The following is a 25,414-nucleotide window of genomic DNA, read 5'->3' as shown; positions in this document are numbered from 1 at the left end:
TCCCCATTGCTGCATGCTCAGCAGCGAAAGAGCCTTCTACGGAGTCCACCCCTTTCCCATCTCTTCCCACTGAGTATAACATGCACACCTTTAAAAATAGATATCATCTTATAGGGTAGGATGAAAGTAAGAGGGCTGGCAGAGGTCATTGCCAAAGTGAGAGTCTACAGTGGATGACTGAAGTTATAGGCCTAAGATAAGAGGGTTAAGTCCTGTAAAGGACTATGAAAAATTTTCTCAGAAGTGGTGGGAAAATAGAGAAAAAGCCAAAGAACAAAGATAAATTAAAAAGGGGGTAGAAATGGCCAATAAGCACATGAGAAGATGCTCAGCATCATCAGACATCATGGAAACTAAAATTAAAACCACAGTAAGATACTACTACACATCCACAAAGATGGCAGACTAAGAAGACTGACAATACCGGTGGTTGAGAAGCAACTGGAATCCCCATATATTGCTAGCAGGACCATAAAATGATACACCCACTTGGGAAAATAGTCTGGTGGTTTCTTAGAAAGCTAAACATACACTTAACATAGACATTCACCCATGAGGAATGAGAACATGTGTCCAGACAAATACTAATACATATAGCAACTTTATTCATAATAGCCCCAAACCGGAAACTATCCAAATGCCCGTATATAGATGAAGGGATAAAAAATTGTGGTTTGTCCATTCAGTAGAATACTACTTTGCAATAAAAATGGAGGCAATTCTTGATACACAGAATAACATGGTTGAGTCTCAAAATATTATGCTGAGTAAAAGGAGCAAGAGACTGTATGATGTACATGTATGTGAAATTTTAGAAGCAAAACTAATCTAGAGTTTCAGAAAGCAGATCGGTGATTACCTGGGGCCAGAAGTGAGAGAAAACAGACTGTAAAAGCATGTGAAGGAACTTTTTGGAGTGAGAGAAATCTTCTATATCTCGAGCATGATGGTAGTTACACAGGTATATGTAGTTGTCAAATCTCACAGGCCTGTATACTTAAAATATGTGCATTTATTATATGCAAATTATACCTTAATAAAGTTTATTAAATGAAAAATACTTCAAAAGAGAAAAACCAGGACAGGCAGTCATAGGATGGAGACGAGTGGACAGCCAGGACAGGAAGCAACACAGAGGGGAGCAGCAAAGGGCACAGGATGATGCACATGAAGACAGCGGAGTGCTAACATGCAGCCCAAAGAGATTCTGGGACCCCTTCCGGTGCGATCCAGTTCCCCTAGAATCCTTTTCTTCCGGGTCTTAATATGGCTTTTCATGCTTCAAGGATCAAATGGGATGCCATTCCTCTGAGGCCTCTCCAAAGGAGTGTCCCCTCCCCCACAAAATAAGTGTTTTCTGTCACATAACCTTGTTTCCTTCTTTCCAGGGAACTCAGCACATCTGAAATCTACCTCAGTTATGTATTTGTTTAATGGTTTATTGTCTGCCTCCTTTCATTAGCTGATAACCACCATGAGGACAGAAATCTTTTCTATTTTGTTTGTCGTTATATATCCCCAGCACCTAACATGGGATTTGGCTTATCGAAGACCCTCAATAAGTAATCACTGAATGAATGAACAAACGGAAGTGTAGTAGGCAAATAATAAATACCCAGTGTTTGCTCTTGTTTTTCCCTGAAATTTTCTTTTCCTAATTTTTCTAAACCTAATTTTTATAGGTACCTCTATTGTGACTGTAAAAGCTTTGGCTCTTGACTCAATTCAAGACAGCATTAAATATTCAATTTTTAGTGGAAACGAAGATGGAGTTTTTTCTCTGTGCTCCAATTCAGGTAAGTCTTCTCTATCACATAACAGCTTTGTTTCTGGCTTCATTTAATATTACTAGTAAAAAATACTTCTCTAAAGGAAACTCAAATTTTGAAAGGTAGAGATTGTTATAGGTAAATCATTTAAGAGTTAAATAAGACAGAGTTTTTTATGATAGCTAATGAGAAATTACAGGAAATCCAGAACTATTTATTTATTTACATGTACTCGCTAAGAATTCTATACTTCACATTTCCAAATTAGACAGTTCCTATTCTACTCTTTGAATTTTTAAAGATAAATTGGTTTCTACTTATAATATACCCACCAATTTGGGAGAATTGGAAATATAGTAGGAAGATCATTGATATTGAGTTTGAATTGAAAATAAGCACACATGTCTAGCCTGGGGGAATTTTCATCAGATTCTTCCAATTTGCCACTGAATGTCAACAACGCAACGAAAAAGGGCAGCTGGAAAGATTTCTATGTGGTGGTAAAGAAATTACTTCCAAATACAGCATGTATTAAATTTAGCTTTAATAAGACCATTATTGTGTTTTAAATGAATACCAATTGATTATTTGAAACATGCTTTTTTTGACTAACAACTATGTAGTAGATACATATCTACCGCTTCGTTGTCAAACCTCAAGAAGAATGTTTTTAATAATTTCTATATTACCATGGAACTGCCTTATTTAATCCGTACTACATGCACATGGGAAGAATTGAGAGGGAGTAATTTCTTAAGCAGATCCCTTATGACTTTTTGATCCGCACGACCTTTGGTCAGGAGCTTTCTGAGGTGGTCTGTTATAAGTCTTTGCCTCTTCACATCATCTGGATAAAAAGCGGTGTGGGAAGCCTTTTGGCGAGAGGGCCACTGTGAATATCATGAGGCCTTAAGTTTCTAGCAGTGTAGGTATCTGAGGGTTCTGGGAAAAGAGCTAAGATTGGAAACTTTAGGAAGAAGGAAGCAGAGTTTGTGTATTTTCCCAGGCTACCCAAATCCTTCGGCCACCTCGCTCCTGACACGGCCCAGGCTTGGCCTTATTTTTTCTAGAGTATCTCATTAAAATACAGATAAAATATCCCTAAAGTTAGTTCAAAGAGGTCATTCACAGAAAACTATTTTTCCATTAAGTAGTTATTTATTTATGTTGGAATTTATTTCAAAATTTTATCACGAAATAGCTACAAGAAGATAGGTTAAGACATATAATACTGTGTAATGGACAATAGTAAAATGAAAACCTATGTATTTGCCACCAGTCTCTAAAGATGAGACATTAAGACTAGAACCTCGGGACAGTCCCCTGTGTGTCCCTACCCTCTCACATGCCTCCTCTTGCACCCCAGAGGTAATCAGTAATCTGAATTTGGTATTGATTTCTGCCCATTTTTTCATTAAATTTTCCCAGTGTTTGAATCCCTAAACGATAAGTTATTTAGTTTACCTTGATTTAAACATCATAATAGAATCATGCTGAAGGTACTTTACTAACACTTGATTCCTTTGCTCAACATTTTTACAATAGTTTATGGTGCATAAACCCTGAGGAACACAATAAAGAGAAAGAGCAAAGAATGATATGGACCTACTCGTTGCCAAGGTTATAAAAAAGAACATGACCATTGTCATCAATATACCCTTTGTCCCCTTCTCTAATTGCAACGTTTTTTTCCTGCTGTTCTAGGCTCACCAATGTCCTTCAGAAATAACCATTCCCTTGTGGCTTACATAAAAAAAAAAACTGCTTAATTTTGCCTATCTTAGAATTTTATATAAATGGATTCATGCCCAATGGATTACATTTTTAAATTCAAACTTAGAATCCTTTATGTTAATGCGTGTAATTAGGGTTCTCTCATTTTCATTTCTTTATTGTAGTTTGTTGTAAGTTTGTATCACAACTTCCCATCCATTCTATTGTTGATGGGCAGTGAGGTTTTCCTGTCTGGGTATATAATGTCAAATGCTATTAGGGACAATCTCATGCATGCCTCCTGGTGCATAGGTAAGGAGTTCTGTAGGCCCAAGAGCATGTAGATCAGAAGGTGCATTGTTCAGCTTACGGGTAGTGACAAATTGTTTTATGAAGTGGTCTGTCTCACTTCCCATTCCACCAGCACTGAATGACAGCTATCACAGTTGGTCACAGCCTCCTTTCTATTGCCAATCTGCTGGGTGTGAAATGATATCTCACTATAGTTGTAATTTGTGTTTCTGTTATTATTAATGAATTTGAGCATTTTTCATAGTTTATCGCCCATTTCCTATTTTCGCCTATGTAAAAAATGCATATTGGGATTCTTTGCCTAATTTCCTACTGGGATATTTGTGTTATTCTTCTCGAAGTATAAGGATTTTAAATATATTTTATTAGTATTTATCCCTTGTTTTTTTTTTTTATTTTTGGAAATATATTTTTAACAGTTTGCGACTTGCCTTTCGCTCTCTTAATGGCATACTTTGATTTTAATGAATTAGAATTAACTAGTGATTTGGCCTTTTTGTAAGTTGTTTAAGAAATTCTTCCCTACCCTGAGATCATTGAGATGTTCTCACAATGTCTTTTAAAATTTTTATAACTTTCCTGTGTTTTTCATTTATATCTTTATGGCATCTAGAATTGATTTTTGGGTTTTACGTCAGTTAGGAATAAGTTATTTTTCCTTTCATTTTCATTTCCTTTCATATTCTAATGGCAATACTCTTTTCCTGTGATCTGCAGTACCACCATTGTCATATACATGTTTTCATGACTTTTTACTGGACTATCACCCTTTTTCATTCATTTCTTTGTCTTTCCACACACTGATACCACACACTCTTATATACATGGGTTTTATAATAAGTCTTCATATCAGGAAAGCTTACACCCCCACCTCCAATATTTAGCCAATCTTCATATTCTTCTTTATGAATATATTAATAGCTGTTACTGGCCCTTTGCTCTAATATAAATCATTGATTTCGCTTGTCAGGTTTTACACACACACACACACACACACACACACACGCCTATTAGGATTTTTTTCCCCAAGGAAAGGAGATTTATTCATAAATTTTGGAGTGATATACAGCTGTCCATATCTTTATGCGCATAACCCACATAACAATGGCATGCACATTTAATATGCAGCCTCACCTAAATTAGCAAAGAAAATATTTTTAAAAAGTCATATAGCTCCAATTTAGAATTTAAGTAACTTAATCATCAGGCCATGATGCCCTCCTCTGAAATCTCACATAACCCTATATAGCTGCGCATTATAGATAATAATAATCTCCTAAAAGTTTTTTTTTGAGTTACATTTTTTAAAAATATTGTGATAACATTTAACATGAGCTCCGCCTTTTAACCAGTTTCGAAGTGTACAATGCAGTCTCGTTCGCAGAAGGCAAGGCGAGTGCAGTGGATCTCCAGGACTTGCCCATCTCGCATGACAGACGCTCCACACCCATCGAACAGCATCCCGCATTTCATTCTCCCTCAGCCCCTGCAACCACCCCTCTACTCCCTGCTTCTGTGAGCTCCACTATGTTGGATACCTCGTATGGGTGGAATCATGAAGTATTTATCTCTTCGTGGCTGGCTTATTTCACTTCACATAACGTCTTCAAGTTTCATCCACGTTGTCACCTATTACTGAATTTTCTCTTTGTGAAGGCTGATTAATATACCTTTGCATGTACACACTACATTTGCTTTATCCATGCATCTACTGACATTTCGGTTGTTGGAATTTTTATTTGAATTTTATTAATCTAAATATCAGTTTGGGGAAACCTATATCTTTACAGAGTTATCTTCTAAGCTAGGATTAATATAGAAAATCACACCATTTTTTTTCTTTAATACATTTTAATAAGGCTTTAATTCTTTTATATAGCAGCCTTGCATATTTGTATATTTTTTTTTGTGAGATTTAGCCAAAGCACTTTATACTTTTTCTTGCTAAAGTAAAGGAAAAATGCTTTTTCTGGTAGCTCTGGTATGCATACTTGAATTAGCTTTATATTTTAATTTTGTATCTAGCAAACTTGTAAACTCTTATTTGGATGTTTTTTGTATATTCAACATAAAATTATCTGAAAAATGACTATTTTTCCCTGTGTTTGTTGGAAGTTATATAGCTATTTCTCTTCTTTTAGTGGTTAGCATAGCTATTTAAACATGCATAATTAAAGTCTAACTAATCAATATTTTGCTTCTGAATAATACAAGAGACTTAGAATTCTTTGTCTTCCAATCTCTTTTTCAACTTATAGGCTTTCGTTGACCACTGTTTTAGTTCATTCACATTTGGCATTATAAATATTTTTAAATAGTTTTAGCTGCTTCTTTGCTCCTCTCTTTGCTCCATTTTCTTTCCTACATCTCAGACTTAAGCATCATTTACTTTCTGCCCGAAGTACATCCTTTAGTGAGAGTTTATTGTAGTAAACTTTATCAGATTTTGGTTGTCTAAAAGTGTCTTCATTTAAACCTTGTTTTTAAAAGATATTTTTGTTGGACTTAGAATTCTAGATTCATAGTTACATTCTCTCGTCTTTTTAAAGATATTATCCTACTGTCTTCTAGTTTCCAATTGTTACATTAAGAAATTAGCTTTTGATGTATATACCATTTCCTTGTATCTTTTTTTAAAAAATCTAGTTAGACAAGTATTGAGCCATACCACTGTCTTCTACATCTTTTTTTTTTGTATTTTTCCTATCTTTGTCCCTTTTCTTTTCAGTCTAGGGAACTACTATATTTTTTATTTCCAGAAATTCTCTTGGGTTATTTTTCAACTCTTCTCGATCTTTTCGAAAAGTAATTTCTTGTTTCTTGCTCATGTTTCCAAGCTTCTTTTTTATATATGTAAACCATATGTAAGTTATATATTCTGTTTCCAATATTTCTAGCATCTTAAGTCTTTGAAGATTTATTCTGCTATCTATGGATTTGCCTGCTGTCATTCATGGTGCCTTATTTCTCTGTGATTGTTGTATTCGTTAGTTATGAGCTTTTTGTTGTCCTTTAAACTCTTTCTTTTTAGGATCTTTGAAACCTGGCTTGAATGTGTGCCCTTTAGAAAGGATTTGCTCTCCCTTTTGAAAATCACCTGGACACATCATTGAGCAAAGACTAGCTGAAACTTAATTTTTGAGGATCATAAAAAATATAGCTATGGTAGTATGACTATCACAAATTCAGGCCTAAGCTAATGAATTCTTAGCAGAGACCTTTGCTAATGAATTCTTAGCAGAGACCTTTCCAACCAACACCATGGTCAAGACAAGCAAGTTTCTGTGCATCCGTTTTAAAGTTGATTTTGTTTTAATAATGATCACTCATTTGCAGCATAGCTAGCCTTTGGGTTTATAGCTCTACTCTGGTTTTCCTGTTAGAAAATAGGAACCCACCTTTTTTGGGGGTTCAGGCTTCTTTTGTTTTCCACACCCTGTGTAGCTATCAGAGTTGATTTCAAAGAAGGAGGTTGCATTAGAGCTTGCTTACCTCCCCAGATTATGGTTTTCATTTACTTTTTTTCCTCTAAGAATTTATTACTACTATATCAACTAAATAATATATGTTAACACACACACACACACCTACACACACATCATTTGTCAAGCGTTTTAGTTGATTTTATTATGAGGATCATTTCAATATATTGTTTACCACACTGCTGTCAAGAAATTTTTTTTTAAGTCTTCCGTTATGATATTACATTCATCTCTCATGCCACTTTTGTCACATCATTGTTAAACTTGTGTCTAAAGGTACCTAATATAGGTTTTAAGAATGTAGATATTTTCAACCATATACCAGTTAATATATAAAGCTGGTATGTATGACAAATCAGTGAAGTTGTTCTGTAACATTGTGGTCACTTTTCTTAAGGATAAAAATGTGAGAAAACCATATTATTAGTTATTGGTTGAGTAAGTTATGGTTAGGTAGCTCTCTGGTGAGAACTGTGTGTTCTGTCTGTCTGCGCCAGAGTTTGCCCTCTGTTCCATAGTCACAAACCAAAGGTTTACTTTTGTATCCAAACTTCTTGTCACTTTACCTTAAAAAACATCTACTACTCACTGCCTAAAACAGGAATTTTGGAGTCTGACTGATGTTGTATATGTCAACAGATGGTAATATTCATTTCATTATTTGTTAGAGTGACATAAAACAAAAATGACCAAACTCCCAATGTGTCAATGATGCAGTTTCAACAGGAGAGAGTTTAAAAGCATTTGGACATAAATACTGCATTCTGCTGTGGTTGTATACAATACACATGTGCAGAGTTTATAACTGACTGATGAAGTAACATGAAGTAACTTGAGTATGCTACCGAGCATTTAGCATCTGAAGACTCTTAATCTCATTTTGATGTGTATTTTATGACTTGGACAAAAGCTATATCTGTACATATATCAGAAGGAAAATATCACTACAGTTTAATTCTCAAGTTGTTATATAACTGGCACTCTAACATATGAGAATGAGCATGAAGTTGGTATTGTGAGGCCCTTACTCTAATGAAAACATGGACTTCTGCCCGCACTGTTAGACAGAGCCTGCGAGTACTTTTATCTCATTGGTGACGGTAAATCCTTGATTTCTCTGAGAAAAATACTCATATATCACTCCATGCAAAATATGGATCTAGTAGGTGTGCCAGCCGTGAATTATCTCACAGAGTGGTTATTGTCTTTTCTACTTACATAACTTTCACAGCATATGCCAATTATTATACCCAAAATAAAAACCAAGCAAGGAAAGCATTAGGACTGCAGATTCATTCCAAGTGCAAAATTCCAATTATCAAAGCCCAAACAAGGCCTTTTATTAAAAAATCCACTTTGATCTGCACTATAATTGGCACACTTTCTACTAACTGACACTGGCAATTTAGTATAGCATTTCTATTGTATTTTCCCTGTGCTAATAGTAACAGCACATGATCCCAAGCTGAGTGCTCTGTGGTAGAGACAGAGCTCCAGATGAGAGCTTTGGACCCACCTCAGACAGGCCTCCTCTGCCATTTGCGGGGGGGAGGGTGGGCACGGGCTCAGCCCTTGCTTCATAGAGGTTTTTAAAGACCAGCTTCTTTCATTACCAGCTCATCAAAATGCAGCTTAATCATTCTCCAGCTGCCAATAGTTAGATTTATTCTAAATTTTCTGTTAAGGGTGTTGGTAACATTGGACTGTGGTTTGTAAAAGTAATTTGGTTTTAGTTCCAAATTGGTAACTAAATCTAATGACACTAAATGAAAATGATTTTATGAAATTGGAAATTGTTGCATGGTGAGTTCTTCATATAGAATATAAACATTTCATTTATTAAATACCAAAACAGAAGCTATAAAACCTCCACTCAGTATCTAAGTTAGAATATTAGAACAGGATATGATTCCCGTCAGCATCCAGACAAGTACATGACAGCCTGAAGTTTTCTCGGATTAGGTTGGTTATCTAGGGAAAATGGCTCAGATGCAGCACTGAGAACTGCGGCTTTCAGACCACGTGACCTGAAACAGTACAGGTCCTTTTAGCAGAAGATCAAACTTCTAATCGTCCATGGTTATTCAATTTCCTCTTTCTAAATTCGGAGGTCATAAAGATATTAAATCCATATTTGATGATAGAGGGGAAGAGACACGTGGGTTGAACACTAGCATCCACACCATTTGACTGCAAAGAAACCTTCTAAATATGAACTATAGTCTCACAGCAACCTTATCAAGTCATTGTTAACAAGGCCCATTTTACAGAAGAGGAGACTCAGCTCTGTAAAACCTGAATAACTTACTCCAGGTCACAAATTTGGTCATGGTGAAGCCAGATGAAGTCGCCTGGCTACCCAAATTAAGTAGCCGGGTCTAAGATCTACACTTGGTTTCAGGTTTCTCAAACTCCAAATCAGAACTCATTCAACAAATCTCCATTTGATAGAATTTCTGACAGTCGGAACCAAGTAAATCAGGATAATAACAATAACAATAAATTCAGTAAGGAATTTAGTTGAAAAAAAAGAAGAAAAGACAGTAGAAACTAAAGAAGGAAATTATATCAGGGGAGAGATTTTCTTAATTCTGGGGAAGAATTTGAACATGGCATAACCCCTATTGGTCACTTCCTAGCCTTGTTATTCTTTTTTACATGAAAATGTAACAAGTGTTATTGGGTACCTTTGGTGTGTCAGGCCTTGAGCTAGGTACTGGGGATGTGATTGCTAAGAAACTTCTAGATCACCAGGAGTAACTAGACTGAAGCAGGTGAACAAGGTACAAGCAGGCGTTGAGGAGAGACTGTTGGGTGCTCACATTGCAATGGTTCGGGGGATGGGTGGTCCGGAAAGATCCCCAAGGAAGCACCAAAGTGGAGGACTATTCCAGGCAGGTGGAAAAGCGTGGAATGAGCATTTGAGGAATTTTTATGAATTTTTGACGAGAGCAGAGATCAAAATGGAGAACGACACAAATGAGACTTCTGAGATGGGGGAGGTCCTTTGGAAGAAAAAATCCTGAACTTTATCATAATAGCTGCGGAAAGCATTTGAAGGGTTTGACGCTGGACAACGATGACATCATTTTTTATTGTTTAATTCAGAATGAGAGCTGGGTTTGTGGGGAAATAAGTTAAGTGGCTAATGCAGGCGACAAGATGGGAAATGCCAGTGACTCAAAGGAGGGCAGGAGAAGTGAAGATGAAGAGAGGTGGATTCAAGAAATGTTTGAAAAGTAGTCTTTCCAGGCGCGGTGATAGACCAAATATGGAGAGGGAAGGACGATTTAAGAGATAGTGCCCAGATATTTTATAGTTTCTTTCCCCTCCTATGTGTTTGAACCTTGCAAATATCTACCAGCCTTCAATTTTTTCCCATAATAACCCCAATCAATCAGTAAGGGAGGTCAACCAATGGGCGACTTTGAAAGACTGGTGAGCATGTGAGCATATGAGCCAAAGGTGATTTGTGACTTTTTAATTAATAACTACAACATTTTTTTTCTTTTTTTCTTTTTTCTCCCTGGGAATAAAAATAGGAGAACTCACTGTGAAAGAACCCAAGTTTCTTGATTTTGAGGTCAGAAAAGAAGTACGACTCATCGTTTTAGCTGAAAATAGTGGGCATAGAGCCTACAGCAAAGTAGCCGTCTCGATATTAGATGTGAATGATAATTTACCGCACTTTGAGCAAAGCATTTACCAAGTGTCAGTGTCTGAAGGCCACTTCTACAATGCTCACGTTGTACAGGTAACAGAAACACATTTTGTGTATCTACATGTGTGTGAATGAATTACTATGAATCAATGCGCCTCAAAATATCTAAGGCCTTTTTTTCCCAGCACGTAATTAAAATTTAAATGTTTGCAGGGCATGTACGATGTTTGATAAATGAATGAAATCTTAGATAAAGTAAGTCTGGAGTTTCTGAGTTCACTCTTCTTCTTGTTCTGGGGTCTCTGTCGAACGCTAGCATGGAATCTGTACGGGCACAAAAATAAACTCATCTTATCAATGCATGCAATTTAGTGGGCAGGTCAGAAATGTAAGTATATAATTTAAATGCATATATTTAATGTTATAATAGAAGTGTGCACATAATGTTGTAAAGAAAAGAGGAGACATAAACTCTTCCTGGCAAAAAACATAAGGCTTCACAGAAGAATGATATTTGTGCTAGATCTTAAAGGGCAACTAGGCATTTGCTGGGAGTTGCTGCAGACGGTGTGAACTGAGGCACGGACGCGTGGGAGAACTCTCCAGGTCTGAGATTTGCAGGTGTTTCAAGTGTGAAAGGCACAGAGCCACTGTTTTCTGGCCTCGCCCTCTTCAGGAAAAGCTCCAGGCCCTCAAAGAGAGTCTGGGCACCAGCAGTGTCATTCAGGCTCTGAAACCCACCCATCCTTGGTAGTCTCTCTTCCTGCGCAGGACAAGAGCCCATTTTTACCTTTCTCCTCACCATCAAATTGATGCTTTGCATTCAAAAACCTGAACATTAAGAAATCTGCAATCTCTTGAGGATCTGCAAAGGAAACTAGTATAAAACTATCTTCCTGACAAAGTCAGCAACAAAGTGGGGCATTCCCTTTGGCCTCTATAACCTCGCTGCTGCGAGCCGGCACCGAAGAACTATTACGCCCCTTTCCCTCTAGCCTAGGTGGGCTCAGGTACCTACATGGCTCATTTATGCACTTTCTGCAAGACCTCCAGCGGCTCTTCACTGTGAGGCCACCTTCACCCGAATAGACAGGCACTTTCTTATGACTGCCGGCCCAGCACCTGGCACACATGTTCGCCTCTTTGGTGCAAACCAAACCAGCATCTCAGCAGTCCTGGAGGTGTGGCTCTGAGCCTCCCACACAGCCCAGGAGATGGAGGATTCCCTGTGCTATTTTTGCAGATGTATTTTGTGTGCTGGTTGCTGAATCGCTCCAGTCGCCAGCCTGTTCCAGAAGCGCCATGCCTTTACTTCCAGTGTTAGCCATGGCTGGGATGTTTAAGAAGAAGGTGAGGTCTTTTGCTTTTCCCAGCCCGTATCACTCCTGCCCGGTGATGCCTCTAAGGTGGGGCTGACATATGCCTCCAGGGCCACTGTGGGGCCTATTTTGTCACAGAGGATCCCCGTGCCGTAGTGTTGCTACATTGTACTTCTTTGTCACACATGCTAAACTATAGAGAGAGCCAGACTGACTCCTCTCTGTGGAATACACAAAGGTGACAACAGACTTAAAGCCCAGGTACACGGTACGGGAGAGCCCCACCTACCCGTGATTCAAGTTATGTCAAACTTTGAGAAGATGGAGTCAGGGATGGATTCAAGGAGATTCGCTCTTCACATTTTTAGATCATTCATTCCAGGAGGCTAGAGCTGCCATTTTCCTATGTCCTGTTAAGATTAGTAAAAATGTAGAGGACTCTGGAGCTCTTGGTAGTTACTTCTTGCCTTTTGCCAGCACCTTGCCCATGTTCCCCCCTTTTGGTTACAACCTCCCAGACTTTCATTAGAAACTGTCCTCTCTGGGGTGCAGTCTGGGTGGGATTGTCCATCAAGATAGCGATCTGCCCCTCACCTCGCCTCAGTCTCAGAGAGACTTTCTCTCCCTGGAAATTGAATCTTGAGTGGTGAGGACACCAGGACAGAGATAAGTTAGAGTTGCTTCGTCTCGATGGTCACAATTAGAAAAAAGCTATACCCTGGAGCTGTCCAGGTTCCCGTACTGTGCCTGTCTTTCTGATACATTTCTATCCTGGTGAAGTTAGCTATAGGGGATATATGTTGCTGGTGGATACCCTAAACCTGAACTGATATACCTCCTTGGAGACCTGCTCTAGAACACTTTTAAGTATATGGCCCTAGGGGACATGATAAACTTCCTACTGCCCAGATACGGATGAGTTTCTCTTCCTGGAACTGTGTATAGCTGCCTTTCTGTACCAAATGGCTGGCCGTGTGCCCTTCTCATGTTGGCCTGAGCACACCACTTGGGCCACTTAGATCCCCTGAGAATTCTGCCAGCAGTGCGAAGGATAGGCTGAGAGGGTGGGAAAGTAGAAGCAAAAACCCACAAGGGCATCAGTATAATCACCCAGGAGAGAGGTGACAGGCGACATGAGCTGAGGCCAAGTCTGATGGGCATAGAGGATAAAAATAAGTTTAAAACATTTTAAAATTAATTTGTCAACTCTTTCATTAAAAAGATCTTAAATCCACTGATAGTTTTGTGATCAGAATGTAATACAGACTAAATGATATATCTCCATGGAGACCAATACAAAATTTTTCATTTTGACATAATGCAATATATATACATATATGCCTTACTGCTAAATTGTACACCTGAAACTTACCGGATTTCGTTAACCAATGTCACCATAATAAAAATAAATAAATTTAAAAAACTTTTCATTTTGTCCTGAACACTACTTTGATAACTCATTACATAAATGACCAGGAGGTAAATTTGTTAGCACTAAATTGAGATTTTGTTTCATCTATTTAAAGATCCTTTTAAAGTGAGACTTTTAATGATATAAAAAATCCACACGTGGCTTATTTTATAGGCAATACTTTAATCAAGAAAAAAAAGCAAATGACGGATTTTCCTTCATTATGTGGAGGGTTCCTATATCATTTCTTCTCTTTTCTGGTGCTCACCTGAATCTACATATAGTATTGGTGGTCTTCTATCCAAGCAAATTAGATTTTTTCAAGTATTTTTTCCTCTTGCCTAAAATTGTAGCTCAAAAATGTACCATTCCTACTGAAAGTTACTTGGAAGTTTTTCTGAATGAGGACGCAGGCTTATTTTCTAACCTGTTATCCACTTTATTACAAAGTGAAATGTAAGCTTTAGCAGTTGGTCGGTATTGCTTTATCACCGTTTTAAAAATGTGTTTGACAGTCTGTGATGCAGAATGTGTTTCTCTGAAAAACAGACGTAACTCCTTGATGCAGATTAAATCCTCATCTAATGGAAAAGTTGCTTTCTGACAGGTTTTTGCTACCGACCTGGACAGCGGCTTGAATGGCCTCATTGAATATTCTGTTCTCTCGGGCAACCAAGGAGAAGCATTCCACATTGATGCACTGAGCGGCGTGATAACAGCAGATGGGATTCTGGATTATGAGTTCATCAGCTCCTACAGGTTTGTCTCAGATGCAGATCCATTCGGTTAGCTCTCTGCTTTGTTCTGACAATGTCGTTGCTTTGGGCACGACCTCCTATCGTGTAAGCTTATTTGTAAAATATGTTTTCCCTGTGATCCAACTTATGATCACCCCTTCAATATATTGAAAGAAACTTAGAAAAGGATTTGCAATTTTGGAAAAGGTGATGAGACTAGAAGAACTTTAACGTTTCTCCTAGTTCTAAGATTTCATGAATTTATGATGCTGTTAGGTACTAAAATGCTTACTGAATAATAGAGCACTCTGTAAATGTTCGTTGTTATTGTTTTTTGTTTTTAACAGTGAAGACCGACATTGCTCTTTTTAAATTATTTACTTTTCGTGTACAAAATTATAATCCTGTCATCAGGTCCTTGTAGCAGTACTGTGTTCTAACAGAAATGATCTTATTAAAAGCACTTAGTCAACATTAAATATATTTTTGTCTTGAGTCCAAAATATGCTGGCCTTATCTAGAATTCTATAAAAGAGAGAATAATAGCATTACAAGTCTTCTAGGTATTTAAAATGTCAGTGCTACAAAATTCTGGCCATACATACAGAGATATTTATGGCATCTTAGTCTGTAAAAAAAAAAAAAAATGATCAAGGAACCTAAAAGTCTGTCAGTGGGGACAGCTTTAAGAATGATGGCCCAGTCGCCTGTGGAATATAATGAAACTGATTTTAAAAGAGGTATATTTGTATGTGCCTTGAAGATGGAGCTCTAGGATATTTGACTAAGTGGACAAAATCAACGTGTATTATAGTGCCTGTACTGCAGGTCTGTTTGAGTAAAAGTGTACACATGTAATTGGATGACTTCAGGAAGAAAACATAAGAAACTGTTTACCTTGTTTGTCTCTCTAGAAGTGGTCACATGGGAAGCTTGAGGTCAAAGAGAGGCTTGACTTTCTTATTGCTTATTTTAATAGGCTTCATATTTTTGTCACAATTCTGTATGTTCTTCCAAAAGGCCTTCCACATACTGTGTTTTCTTTAATCCTCACAGTCACCTCCCAGGGAGGTTAAGTTAGGCGTTTTCTTTTTCACCGAAAGGACAACAGACCTGCGGTGGCTTTCTCAGGGTTACAGGACCATTTAATGGTCACACGCGGACTCATAGCCAGGGATCGTGATTCCGAATCACACTCTTTCCACTGTGCAATCTATAGAGCTGACTTTTTGTTTGGGGACGAGGGCAGGTATGCGAAAGACCTAAGTGTCAATATTCTCCTAGGCCAGGCTGCCTACGTTTTGATGAGGCGAGCGTGCTATACTCCTGTGGCTGAGCCGTGAGAGCTGATTAAGATGGGATCTGTCATTACTGGCAGGATTGGATTAATTAAACTCTGAAAAACTTTCAAACTCTAAAAGTTTTGTTTAGTTCTCTTTGTTTAATATATTTCAAAATATTACTTCAAAATCCTTTTAAAAGTTTAAGACCATACCCTACATTAACCAGTAGGATTTTTTCAATAATATTTTAGTGTAATCAATTATTATAATACTTTTATTGTATAAATATATTAAAATCGATTATATAAATATGTTAAAACCTACCTCTGCCACATCATTTCTATAGCAAGCATAAAGCTTGTTTTGTTTCTATAGCAAAAAAAAGTATAAAGCTTTTTTTTGCTCTCCATAGATAACTACGGGTGAATCTGAGTCTAGTTGCCACCTGAGTGATTATAAATTCAGAGATTATTGAAGGTCTGCTATGTTCCAGGAACTAAGTGTTTCCTGATTGTAGACTTACTGTTACGATGTCCTTCTTACTTAGTGGAGCCTAATTAGCCATTAAATCTAACTCCTTTCAGATTTTCCTATTTGCGTCATAGTTTCAATGTTCCCAACATTTGAATTGGTCCCAATATTTAAAAGTGTTCCTCTCCAATTCTCCATAAAGAATTTAATTCAAGGCTGGGAGAACTGAGAGAAATTGAACTGAACTCAAACTGAACACAGACAGCCACAGAGAGATGCAGAGACAGAGGCAGCCAGCTACCACCCCTGCCCGCCCTTCAGCATCACCAAGCCAAAGAATTATTCTAAACCACCTGCCTCTCGAGGTTCTCGGTTTCCCTTGCCCTCTGTGGCTTCTCTTCCTCTTCAGTTTTTTTTTTTCCTCTGATATTTAAGGCAGCAGGAAATATAGGATGATTTTCCCCTAATGTGCTATACCTTTAGTGAATGCTTTGGAAAAGGTGTCATTTAGCTTTTTTTCTTAACTTTTGAAATATTTTGTTATTTTGTCCAATTGAGGAAAATATTCTCAATTCTGATTCTCTGTTTTACAACATAAAATGAAAGAAAAGGGAAAAAAGATATTGTAAATTATGATTCTACTATAAAAGCATCAAATAAAAATTAAATAATTTTTAGTCCTCATGTTAAGCTACCTATAAGAAAACTCAGTGGAAAGACGATGACAAATTATAAAATAGACCTTAAATTCTATCTGATCAATGTTTCTGAATTTAAAACACTACCAAGCATGAGATGTAATGACATATGAAATAGTTCTTGTTTTCAGAGAGCTCGAAAATTGAGTGCCATTATAATCCATGGCAGGAAGCATACTAAAAATCAGAATAATTTATGGACCACCTGCTTTACATGTTGAATTTCCATAATAGACTTAAGAGTTACAGAATGAGGAAATTGAAGTTCAAAGAGGTAAAGTTTGCCAAGAATATGCAGCTGTAAATGTAGAACTGAGATTCTTGTGCATGTGAACAGTCATAGTAGGGCTTCCTATTGTACCATGTGACTGAATCTTAAAAGTATGTACCTGTATATTTACAAAACACGAAAAAGAACTTTAGAAACTTAAAATAATAATAACCAGTAAGTTCCAGCTTGCAATTTATTAAATAACACATGCATAGTGTGAGCATGCAGTAATTGGGTTTGAATCACTGCTTGCCAACACTTATAACTGACATAGGGAAGCTTATCACTATTTAAGTTGATAATTGATATTCATGTGAGCCTTATAACACTTCAGGGCCAACGTTTTTAGTCTTTTGAAAGACTTTTCAAGCAAGCAATAAAAAAATCTTAGGCAAATAAGAGTTAAATTGTTTAAAAATTCAATTTCCATCATAAATATTCAAGGTCAAAGGGCAATCATTGCCAAGAACAATGCTAAACTCATACTCTCCTTTGAATGCTCATTTCATATACAAGGTAGGAAATGGGCTGAGATGCTAATTATCTCTTCCAAAATACAAAACCCATGCACAGTAGGGCTGGATTGGAACCCCAATCTCTTGACTCCCCATGGTAAAGGGGATAAAGGACTTCCAAGCAGAAAGTGTGAGGAGAGGCAGAGACATGCCAAAGCGTTCGATGTATTTGGAAGTAACAGTGCATCTGTGTGGAGTGACAAAAAAGAGGCTAGGGATGCGGAGGAATAGGGCGAAGGTGGCCAAAAGGTATAAACTTCCAGTTGTAAGAGAAACGAGTACCGGGGATGAAATGTACCACTTGGTGACTGTAGTTAACACTGCTTTATGGTATATTTGAAAATCATTAAGAAAGTAGTTTTGTTCTAAGAGTTCTCATTACAATGATAAAAACATTTTTTTTCTTTTTTTGTGTGTCTATTTGAGATGATAGATGTTAACTAAATGTATTGTGGCAATTATTTCACAACTTATGTAAATCAAGCCATGCTGTACACGTTAATATTATACAGTGCTGTATGTCAGTCATAGCTCAATAAAACTGGAAAAACTCACACAATAATCTGAAAAACAAAAAACAAAACAAAACAAAAAAGAAGCTGGTAGGTCACAGGCAAGTTTTGTAGGACTTTACATACCCTGTAATGGAAATTGTACCCTATTCTGTAGGCTGTATAAAAGTGTAAGCAATTGAGTGAATGCTCAGATCTTTATTTTTAAAAGACATCTGGTAATGGATGCTTTGCAGACCAGAGAACTGGCATCAGGCAGATGAGCTAAGCTAGACGACAGCTGTGAAAAGGTCTGTGCTGTGGCAGAAGCAGCAGGGGGGGGGGGGAGGAGGGGGCATCCTTACTCGTCGATTCACTTATAGAATCCATGGGACATGGTGGACAGTTGAATTTATTCAACAAGAAAGCAGAGAGGAATACTCTGTAATTTCTACATAGAAAAGGCAGGAAGCATAGATAAGGTTTGGAATTTGGGGCGGGGGCATTTTAAGTTTGTAGAGCTAGCAGAAGAGCAAAAATAAAGATACTCTTTAGCTAATTAAAAATCATGTATGATATAGGAAATATAGTCAATAACATTGTAATAGCTATGTGTGTCAGATGGGTACTGGACTTATCAGGGTGATCACTTCATAAGGTATATAAATGTCTAATCACTAGGTTATACACCTAAAACTAATCTAATATTGTATGTCCACTGTAACCAAAAAATAAATTTTAAAAAATTATGATCTGGAGCTGAGGAAGGAGGTCTTCTCTCTCCTGCCCCCACAAACACCTCTCACTTAAAATACCCTCAAGTCCTCCATGTTCCACAGAGACCTCCTTCCTGCTGCTTTCTGCTCTCCCGATCTAACATTAACGTTTTGCACCAGGCTCTCTCAGTCCTCAGTGAAGCCAGCTGTTTCACGACTTTGCCTTATTGCTCTTCCAAGTTGGGCCTGTGTCATGCATGGATTTCGTGTGTTTCTCTTTCTTAGTTTTCTCTCCCAGTAGCTTTGTAGAAAAAGGTGCCGGGGAAGTAAATTCTTTGATTTCTTGCACGTCTAAAAATACCTTTATTCTATTCTCACATATGATTTATACAATGGATAATCTAGAAGTCGAAATTGTTTTTTTAGAATTTCGAAGGTCTCATTCTGTTATCTTTTAAAATCCAGTGTTGCTGTTGAGAAATTTGGTGCCATTCTAATTCCATGGTGTGTATTCAATTTGTTTTTTCCTTCTCTGTGGAAGTTTTCAGATTATTTTCTTTATTGATAATGTTTAGAAATTCTATGATTATGTATGTGATGCAGGTCTTGTGCTTTGTATTTAGTGAGCTCTTTTAATAAGAAGAAATATTTCTTTTAACTTTTTAAAAATATTATTTCATCTTTAATTGCCTCTCTTTCTGTTTTATTTTGTTTTGTTTGTTTGCTCACTTTGTCCTGTTCCTTTTTCCTGGATCCTATTCGGTCAAGCGTAGGACTGCCTGGATCGATCCTTTGTCAGTATTATTTTATCTTGTACTTTTCATTTCCTGTTTTGTGTGTTAGTTTATTTTTGCTTTATTTTTCAGGGAGACTGCTTTAATTTTAACCTTATAAACTTTATTTTTTGTTTTCTAGTTTAAAAAAAATTTTTGGATATTGTACATATTTTTATTTCTAAAAGTTCTTCCTTGATATTTGAGCTTGTCCAAAGCCTCTTGTTCTTGATTTATGCATGCATTCATTGTCTTCTGTCTCCCCAAGATCATTAATTAAAATTGTTTTTACATTTTCTTTTGTTCTTTCAATATCTTTCCTTTGGGTTCATTTCTTCTCTTTTCTATTTTGTGCTCTCTTTTTTGTGTTGGAGGCTTTCTGAGTGAGGCAGTAGCAAAGTCCCAGAACCCCTGGGTGGCTGGCAGAGCTCACTGACCGGCACGCTTCACTTGCAGGTGCACTAGGGAGGAAGTCGACTGCTTTGCAGGATGACATACAAATGACAACATGCAGAGAGTTTGTTTTTCTCTAGGAAGGGGCTTCCATTTCCCGAGGGACAGCCCCTCAATATTACCTATTCTGAGTATGATCATCAGCCATTCTTTTGCCTGGGGGTAAAGAGTAATAGGCAGGGCATTTGATTGTTCTATATTTTGAGTTTAAAATAATCTTCAAGCTATTTTTAGCTCAATATCTTACCTTACCATTTGCTACATCTTGAACATCTCCTTGGTTACATGGGGGCAAATCTGGTTCTCACTCATTTTTACCTCTCTCCAGATGCATTTTAATCTGTGGTTCCTCTGACCTACTCATCAGAAATCACTTCTCGATCTGCTTGCATTTTCCAGAAATTTGTTGAAACTTTTCACCTACTCAACCCACTAATATCTTCTCCCATTTTCTTTTTAGCCTTATGGCAGATGTGAGCTTTAAAAGACTAAGAGGGTGTAGGGACAGGGATTCCAGAAAGACGCCAGGTCATAGAAGGTCATAAACGTGCTCTTGGCTTGGACCACCTGTTATAAACATGGAGAGTCAGTGAAAGGTTTTTAAAAAGGGGAATCGGATTTTTAGATGGGGAGTTTAGAGAGAGCAATTGAGTTGCAAAGGGAGTCGATAGGAATAGGTGAGACTTTCAGGAAACAAGTACTCCAGATGAGAAAGGATGTAATGATTACTCAGCCTTCCAGGAAAAGGCGATGAGGGCATGAAGCTACAGAGACCAACTTGTTCCTGTTTTCCTAGGACTCTCCTGGCTTTAAAAAACTGAAAGTCTCATGTCACAGGCAACTCTTCATTCCCTGGAAAAGCAGGATGATTGATCAGCCTTTCTGAGTCTCTGAAGGTGGAGGTGAATGGACAAGAACTGATTCAAGTGATACTCGGGAGATCAAATCTATCAGACTCATAAGTAGTTGGATGTTAGAAGGGTGGTAACAGAAAGGGAGAAGTTGAAGACACTAGGAAGGTTTCTAATTTGGTTGCTGAGCAAGTTAGTTGTACCATCATCCAAGACAGATTAAATCGATACGGATTCTTTCAGATCATGAACTTCTGCATCTACTTTATAGTCCTAGCCAATCATGCACTTTTTGTACATGTATTAATCATGGAAATGTCCTCTCTTCATTTTATAATTTTGATTGTTTTGCAATTTGGGTCTGAAAAAAAATCAATGCAAAGTGATCTTTTAGTAGTTCTCTTGTTGATATAGTAAAATGGAAATATGTAGCAATATCCAGGCCATGCATGGCAGGGTAGAGACAATCTGCTTATCCAAAAGACAAGTATTGGTGTTTATACCTGTTAAGTGGTTCTTAGTGGAAAAAGAAATAAATTTTACGGCCTGTATCCCAGAAATGGTATATTTGTTTTGACATACATACCTCATGACCTCTGGTAGCCTGCAGGATTTGCTTCTCTAAATAAATAAATAAATTTCAGGTGATGGTTCTTCTGAAATAAATTTTAAATGATGCAATTTAGAAAAAGCCAGGAGGAGAAATAAAAGTACCTAGCCAGTTCATTTAAAAATTTTCAACTGGATATTTTCAACTGGATATAAATATTCAATTTGATATTTATGTTGTTTTTCTTATTCTTTGGATGATGGGTAATATTCCTTGATTCTTTTCCAAACCAGCTTGATTGTGCAAGCCACAGATAAAGGGATGCCCAGGCTTTCTGGCACAACTGTGGTCAAGATACAGGTGACTGATGTAAATGACAATGCTCCAACTTTTCTGCCCCTTGAAGCAGTGGAAATTGCAGAAAGTAAGTGTGGCAATTTGGAATAGATTAACATGTATAATGTCATCTACCTTTTTTTCAGCCAGGCACTGTATTAAATATGAGTGCTAATACTCAATGAGTAGGCAACATAAATAGTTATCATCTTCATTTTGCAGGATAGAAAATGGATGATCAAAAGTTTCATATCGAATGTCAAAGAAGGTAAATGTGAAAGCTGGGATTTGCATTCAGATCAGCAGGATGCCAGTTCCCCATGCTTAAATCACTATTCCACATAGGTTCTTTTTGTGCACTGACATTTCTTAAAAAGATCTACTCTATGAAGAAGCATATTTTATTGACTGTGATGATCATCCTAAAATTCCTCTGAGAAGAAGCGACCTAGACTGATAACCATCAGTCTTTGCAGTATGCTAATGACTAGTAATAAGTGAAAGGAATCAGATGTCCATCATACAAAGTCATCATTTTCCTCTAATGTAACCTAAACTTTGACACTGCAGAAACATTTTACATTAGTGGTAGAGGTGGAAAATACAAACTTTTACATGATACGCTTATTAATCTTAATTGGGTCTCTGGGTTCTATGATGACCCCACAGACTATGATCCCAAAGTTGTCTGTGGTCAATGGCCCTCATGGTAAAACCCAACCCAACTCTTTATAGTTGAAATTACAAATGGCAGTGGCCCCTTACTTGCCTTTCTCCTTTTACTCTTAATGCCAAACTTATTCCTAAGGCATTCCTAAAGTTTTGTGTCCAGTCTTCCAAACAAATTATAAATATCACCACTCACAGAGGGATATATTCCAGAAATTTCTCTATGGAAGGATATCTACAAATATTCTGAACATTCTAAAATATTCTACCAATAAAAAAATTCTCCAGTTTTGGCTCCCACCTACTCAATATATTTCCATTTGCTTTTACTGAAGGTATTATTCCAAAGCACATATATTAGCATGAAGATATAACAGTGTGCCCAGTATAAATATATCATAAAGCATAAAGCATACTGAAAGGGATAAGGTGTGGTTGGTGTACACCAGGAACTATTCTGAATACCTTGACATCTTCTTCCTACCTGCACCATATACATGTTAGCTTAAAAACAAAGTCCCTTTCATGGTAATTTAGGCTAGAGAACACATATGGTGTGTGAGACATTTAGTATGTCATCTCTTTTGTAATATTTTTTTGGTGAATCATATTAGACATTGGCTTTCATCACATGTGCTATGTGTACTCTGTCTTTCCATAGTCTTGATAATGTTGAGTGTCTCACTTTAAGGGAAGGAAGCAGTATATCTGCCACTCCAAAAGAAATAATTTTGCAAAAATAAGTACAAGGAACTTATTTCTAACTTCAGCGTCCAAATATTTTTATTTAAATCTTGCCTACTTTTCAGAATCTTATGTTTTGTATTGATGTTTTGAGTAATAACCTTCTTCCCACCCATTCTCCCATGAATATATGATTTTGATACAGAAACTATATAGTACAAATAAGTGGCTTAGAATGTTTCTTGGTCCTGGAGTTGTGTCATAAGCATACAATAAAAAATGTAATATAAAAATTGAATATACCCTACCTCCTCAATTCCCCACTCAGTGGTAAATTTTTGCTTTTATTGGGCTTATAAATTCTTCAAAGTTTTTGTTCAGTTTATAACGAGCTTTGTATGAGAAATCATGCCAAGAAACAGCAAATCAAGTTGGACTTAAAATAAAAATGCTTGGCTTGAACTATTAAAGAAAAGTATTTCAAAGGATGAATTTTAATGGAGACTGACATCGATCATGGCTATTTCAGATTCTTTGCCTGGTGTAATTGTGACTCGGATATCAGTTCATGATGTGGATTTGAATTCAGCTTTCATCTTCAGTTTCTCCAAAGAAAGTAATCCTGGAACCAAGTTTGCTATTGATCCAAACACTGGAGTGGTGGTGCTAGTGAAAATGTTAGATTTTGAAGAAGCTACTGAATATGAGCTGCTTATCCAAATTTCTGATTCAGTGCACCACACAGAGGGAGCACTTATCATCCGTGTGTTGGATGTCAACGATAACCCTCCAGTATTTTCTCAAGATTTTTACCAGGTAAATAGCTTAAAGAGATGCTGAACACAGCCAAAACGAGAAAGAACAGGGTAGAATGTAAGGTTACCATTGTCGACAGACTAATTTAGGCATACAGTAGTCGCTGTTTTTAGTGCTTAAGTTGATGCTGATGGTTTTCTATTTAATATCATGGAGGATAGAAGTATATATGGAATTGAATATCTCATTTGAATCAGTTTTTTAAGTATGTATTTTTTCATATATCATCCTATGAAAGTATGTCACCATTTCTTTAGTTTTCAGGGATTGGGGACTGGTTATTCATAACAATTGGAACTCGCCTGATATTTTCAAAGCCATAGATGAGCAATAAGGCAGTGTGGATTATCGGCAGTTAATTTGGGAAAACTTTTTTTTTTCTCAGGCATTTTTTTGGGATGTATTGATTAATATTTTGTAGAAGCAAATCATGAACAAAGCTGTAAAGTGGAATTTCAGCTTTTAGAGCATAGTGTATGCTTGTAACAGTAAGGACAATGATAGCTTTCAACTAAGTACTTGAAAATAGGCTTCAGGATTCTTGGATGTAGCAAATGCAAGATTTCTGTGTAAACAGCGGAGGGAATCTAACCTAAGTCATGATCTTCTGTGAAGGTGTGCTAAATTACACAAGGTACATAATGTAATAATATATCAGTGAACATATGAACTATCCTCTACCACACAGAACTAACTTAGAAGGAAATTTTTCATAATAAAAATCAAAACTGAATTCAGTTTTTTAAAACATATTTTTGTCTGAATTCTGGGATCACTACACAATCGTCTTAATATGTCAACTCTATAAATTAATATCCCTATTAAAGGCAGCTTCTCTGTATATTTTCCACAAGCAAAATAAATAAAACGATCTCATGTTCTCGCCCCGTTCGTGAAAATATCTATAGTCTTCAAGCACCATGTCGAGTCTCTCTCTTTTACCTCAGGTCACCATTCCCGAGTTGGCGCCTGTGGGCTACTCCGTGCTCACCGTGGCAGCCACAGACTTAGAAAGCAGCGAGCACCTTTCTTATAGAATCCTTTCGTCTGCCGCTGAATTCTCAATTGATGCTATGAATGGTGAGTTATTTATAGTGGCCTTACTGTTCGTAGGTTTAAGTTACAGGGTGGAAGCCTGAAATAATCCTTTCCAAATGCTCCTAAAATAGCTCCTCTGCCCCACCCCCTGGTTAAATTATAGACGCCACCGTCTTTTTTCTCTTCACATTGAATGTTGGGGTAGCAAATCCCAGTGTTATTTCTCTTTGCCAACATCTCAGTGGCTGGAAAGCAAAAGGAATTGATTAAATGCTGGCAAAGGTTCAGGAGTTCAGAGACCCCCCATATAGCAGTACACACCTAGTCCGTCAGTCCAACTAGGCACAGTTCAGGTAGTTATCCCAGGCCTCAACAAAATTCAAATGAAGTTGAAT

The 25,414-nt window shown here is 37.2% G+C and overlaps 1 protein-coding gene across 1 annotated transcript in view; it reads left to right on the top strand.

Annotated features, from left to right (window-relative positions):
• The window catches only part of DCHS2 (dachsous cadherin-related 2), a gene marked incomplete at its 5' end in the record, with an annotated part of 172,806 nt that overhangs the window by 142,170 nt on the left and 5,222 nt on the right, over nucleotides 1–25,414 (top strand). The window contains 6 exons of the mRNA XM_016144623.2: nucleotides 1,683–1,796; nucleotides 10,819–11,030; nucleotides 14,275–14,426; nucleotides 21,770–21,900; nucleotides 23,695–23,981; nucleotides 24,929–25,061. Of these exons, the coding sequence (XP_016000109.2) occupies nucleotides 1,683–1,796; nucleotides 10,819–11,030; nucleotides 14,275–14,426; nucleotides 21,770–21,900; nucleotides 23,695–23,981; nucleotides 24,929–25,061 (1,029 nt within the window). The remainder of the gene's footprint in view (nucleotides 1–1,682; nucleotides 1,797–10,818; nucleotides 11,031–14,274; nucleotides 14,427–21,769; nucleotides 21,901–23,694; nucleotides 23,982–24,928; nucleotides 25,062–25,414) is intronic.

This window comes from Rousettus aegyptiacus, unplaced genomic scaffold (assembly GCF_014176215.1).
Source record: "Rousettus aegyptiacus isolate mRouAeg1 unplaced genomic scaffold, mRouAeg1.p scaffold_m13_p_16, whole genome shotgun sequence".
Lineage (NCBI taxonomy): Eukaryota > Metazoa > Chordata > Mammalia > Chiroptera > Pteropodidae > Rousettus > Rousettus aegyptiacus.
Note: the sequence above shows the minus strand (reverse complement) of the source record. Positions and strands in the feature narration are given on the sequence as shown.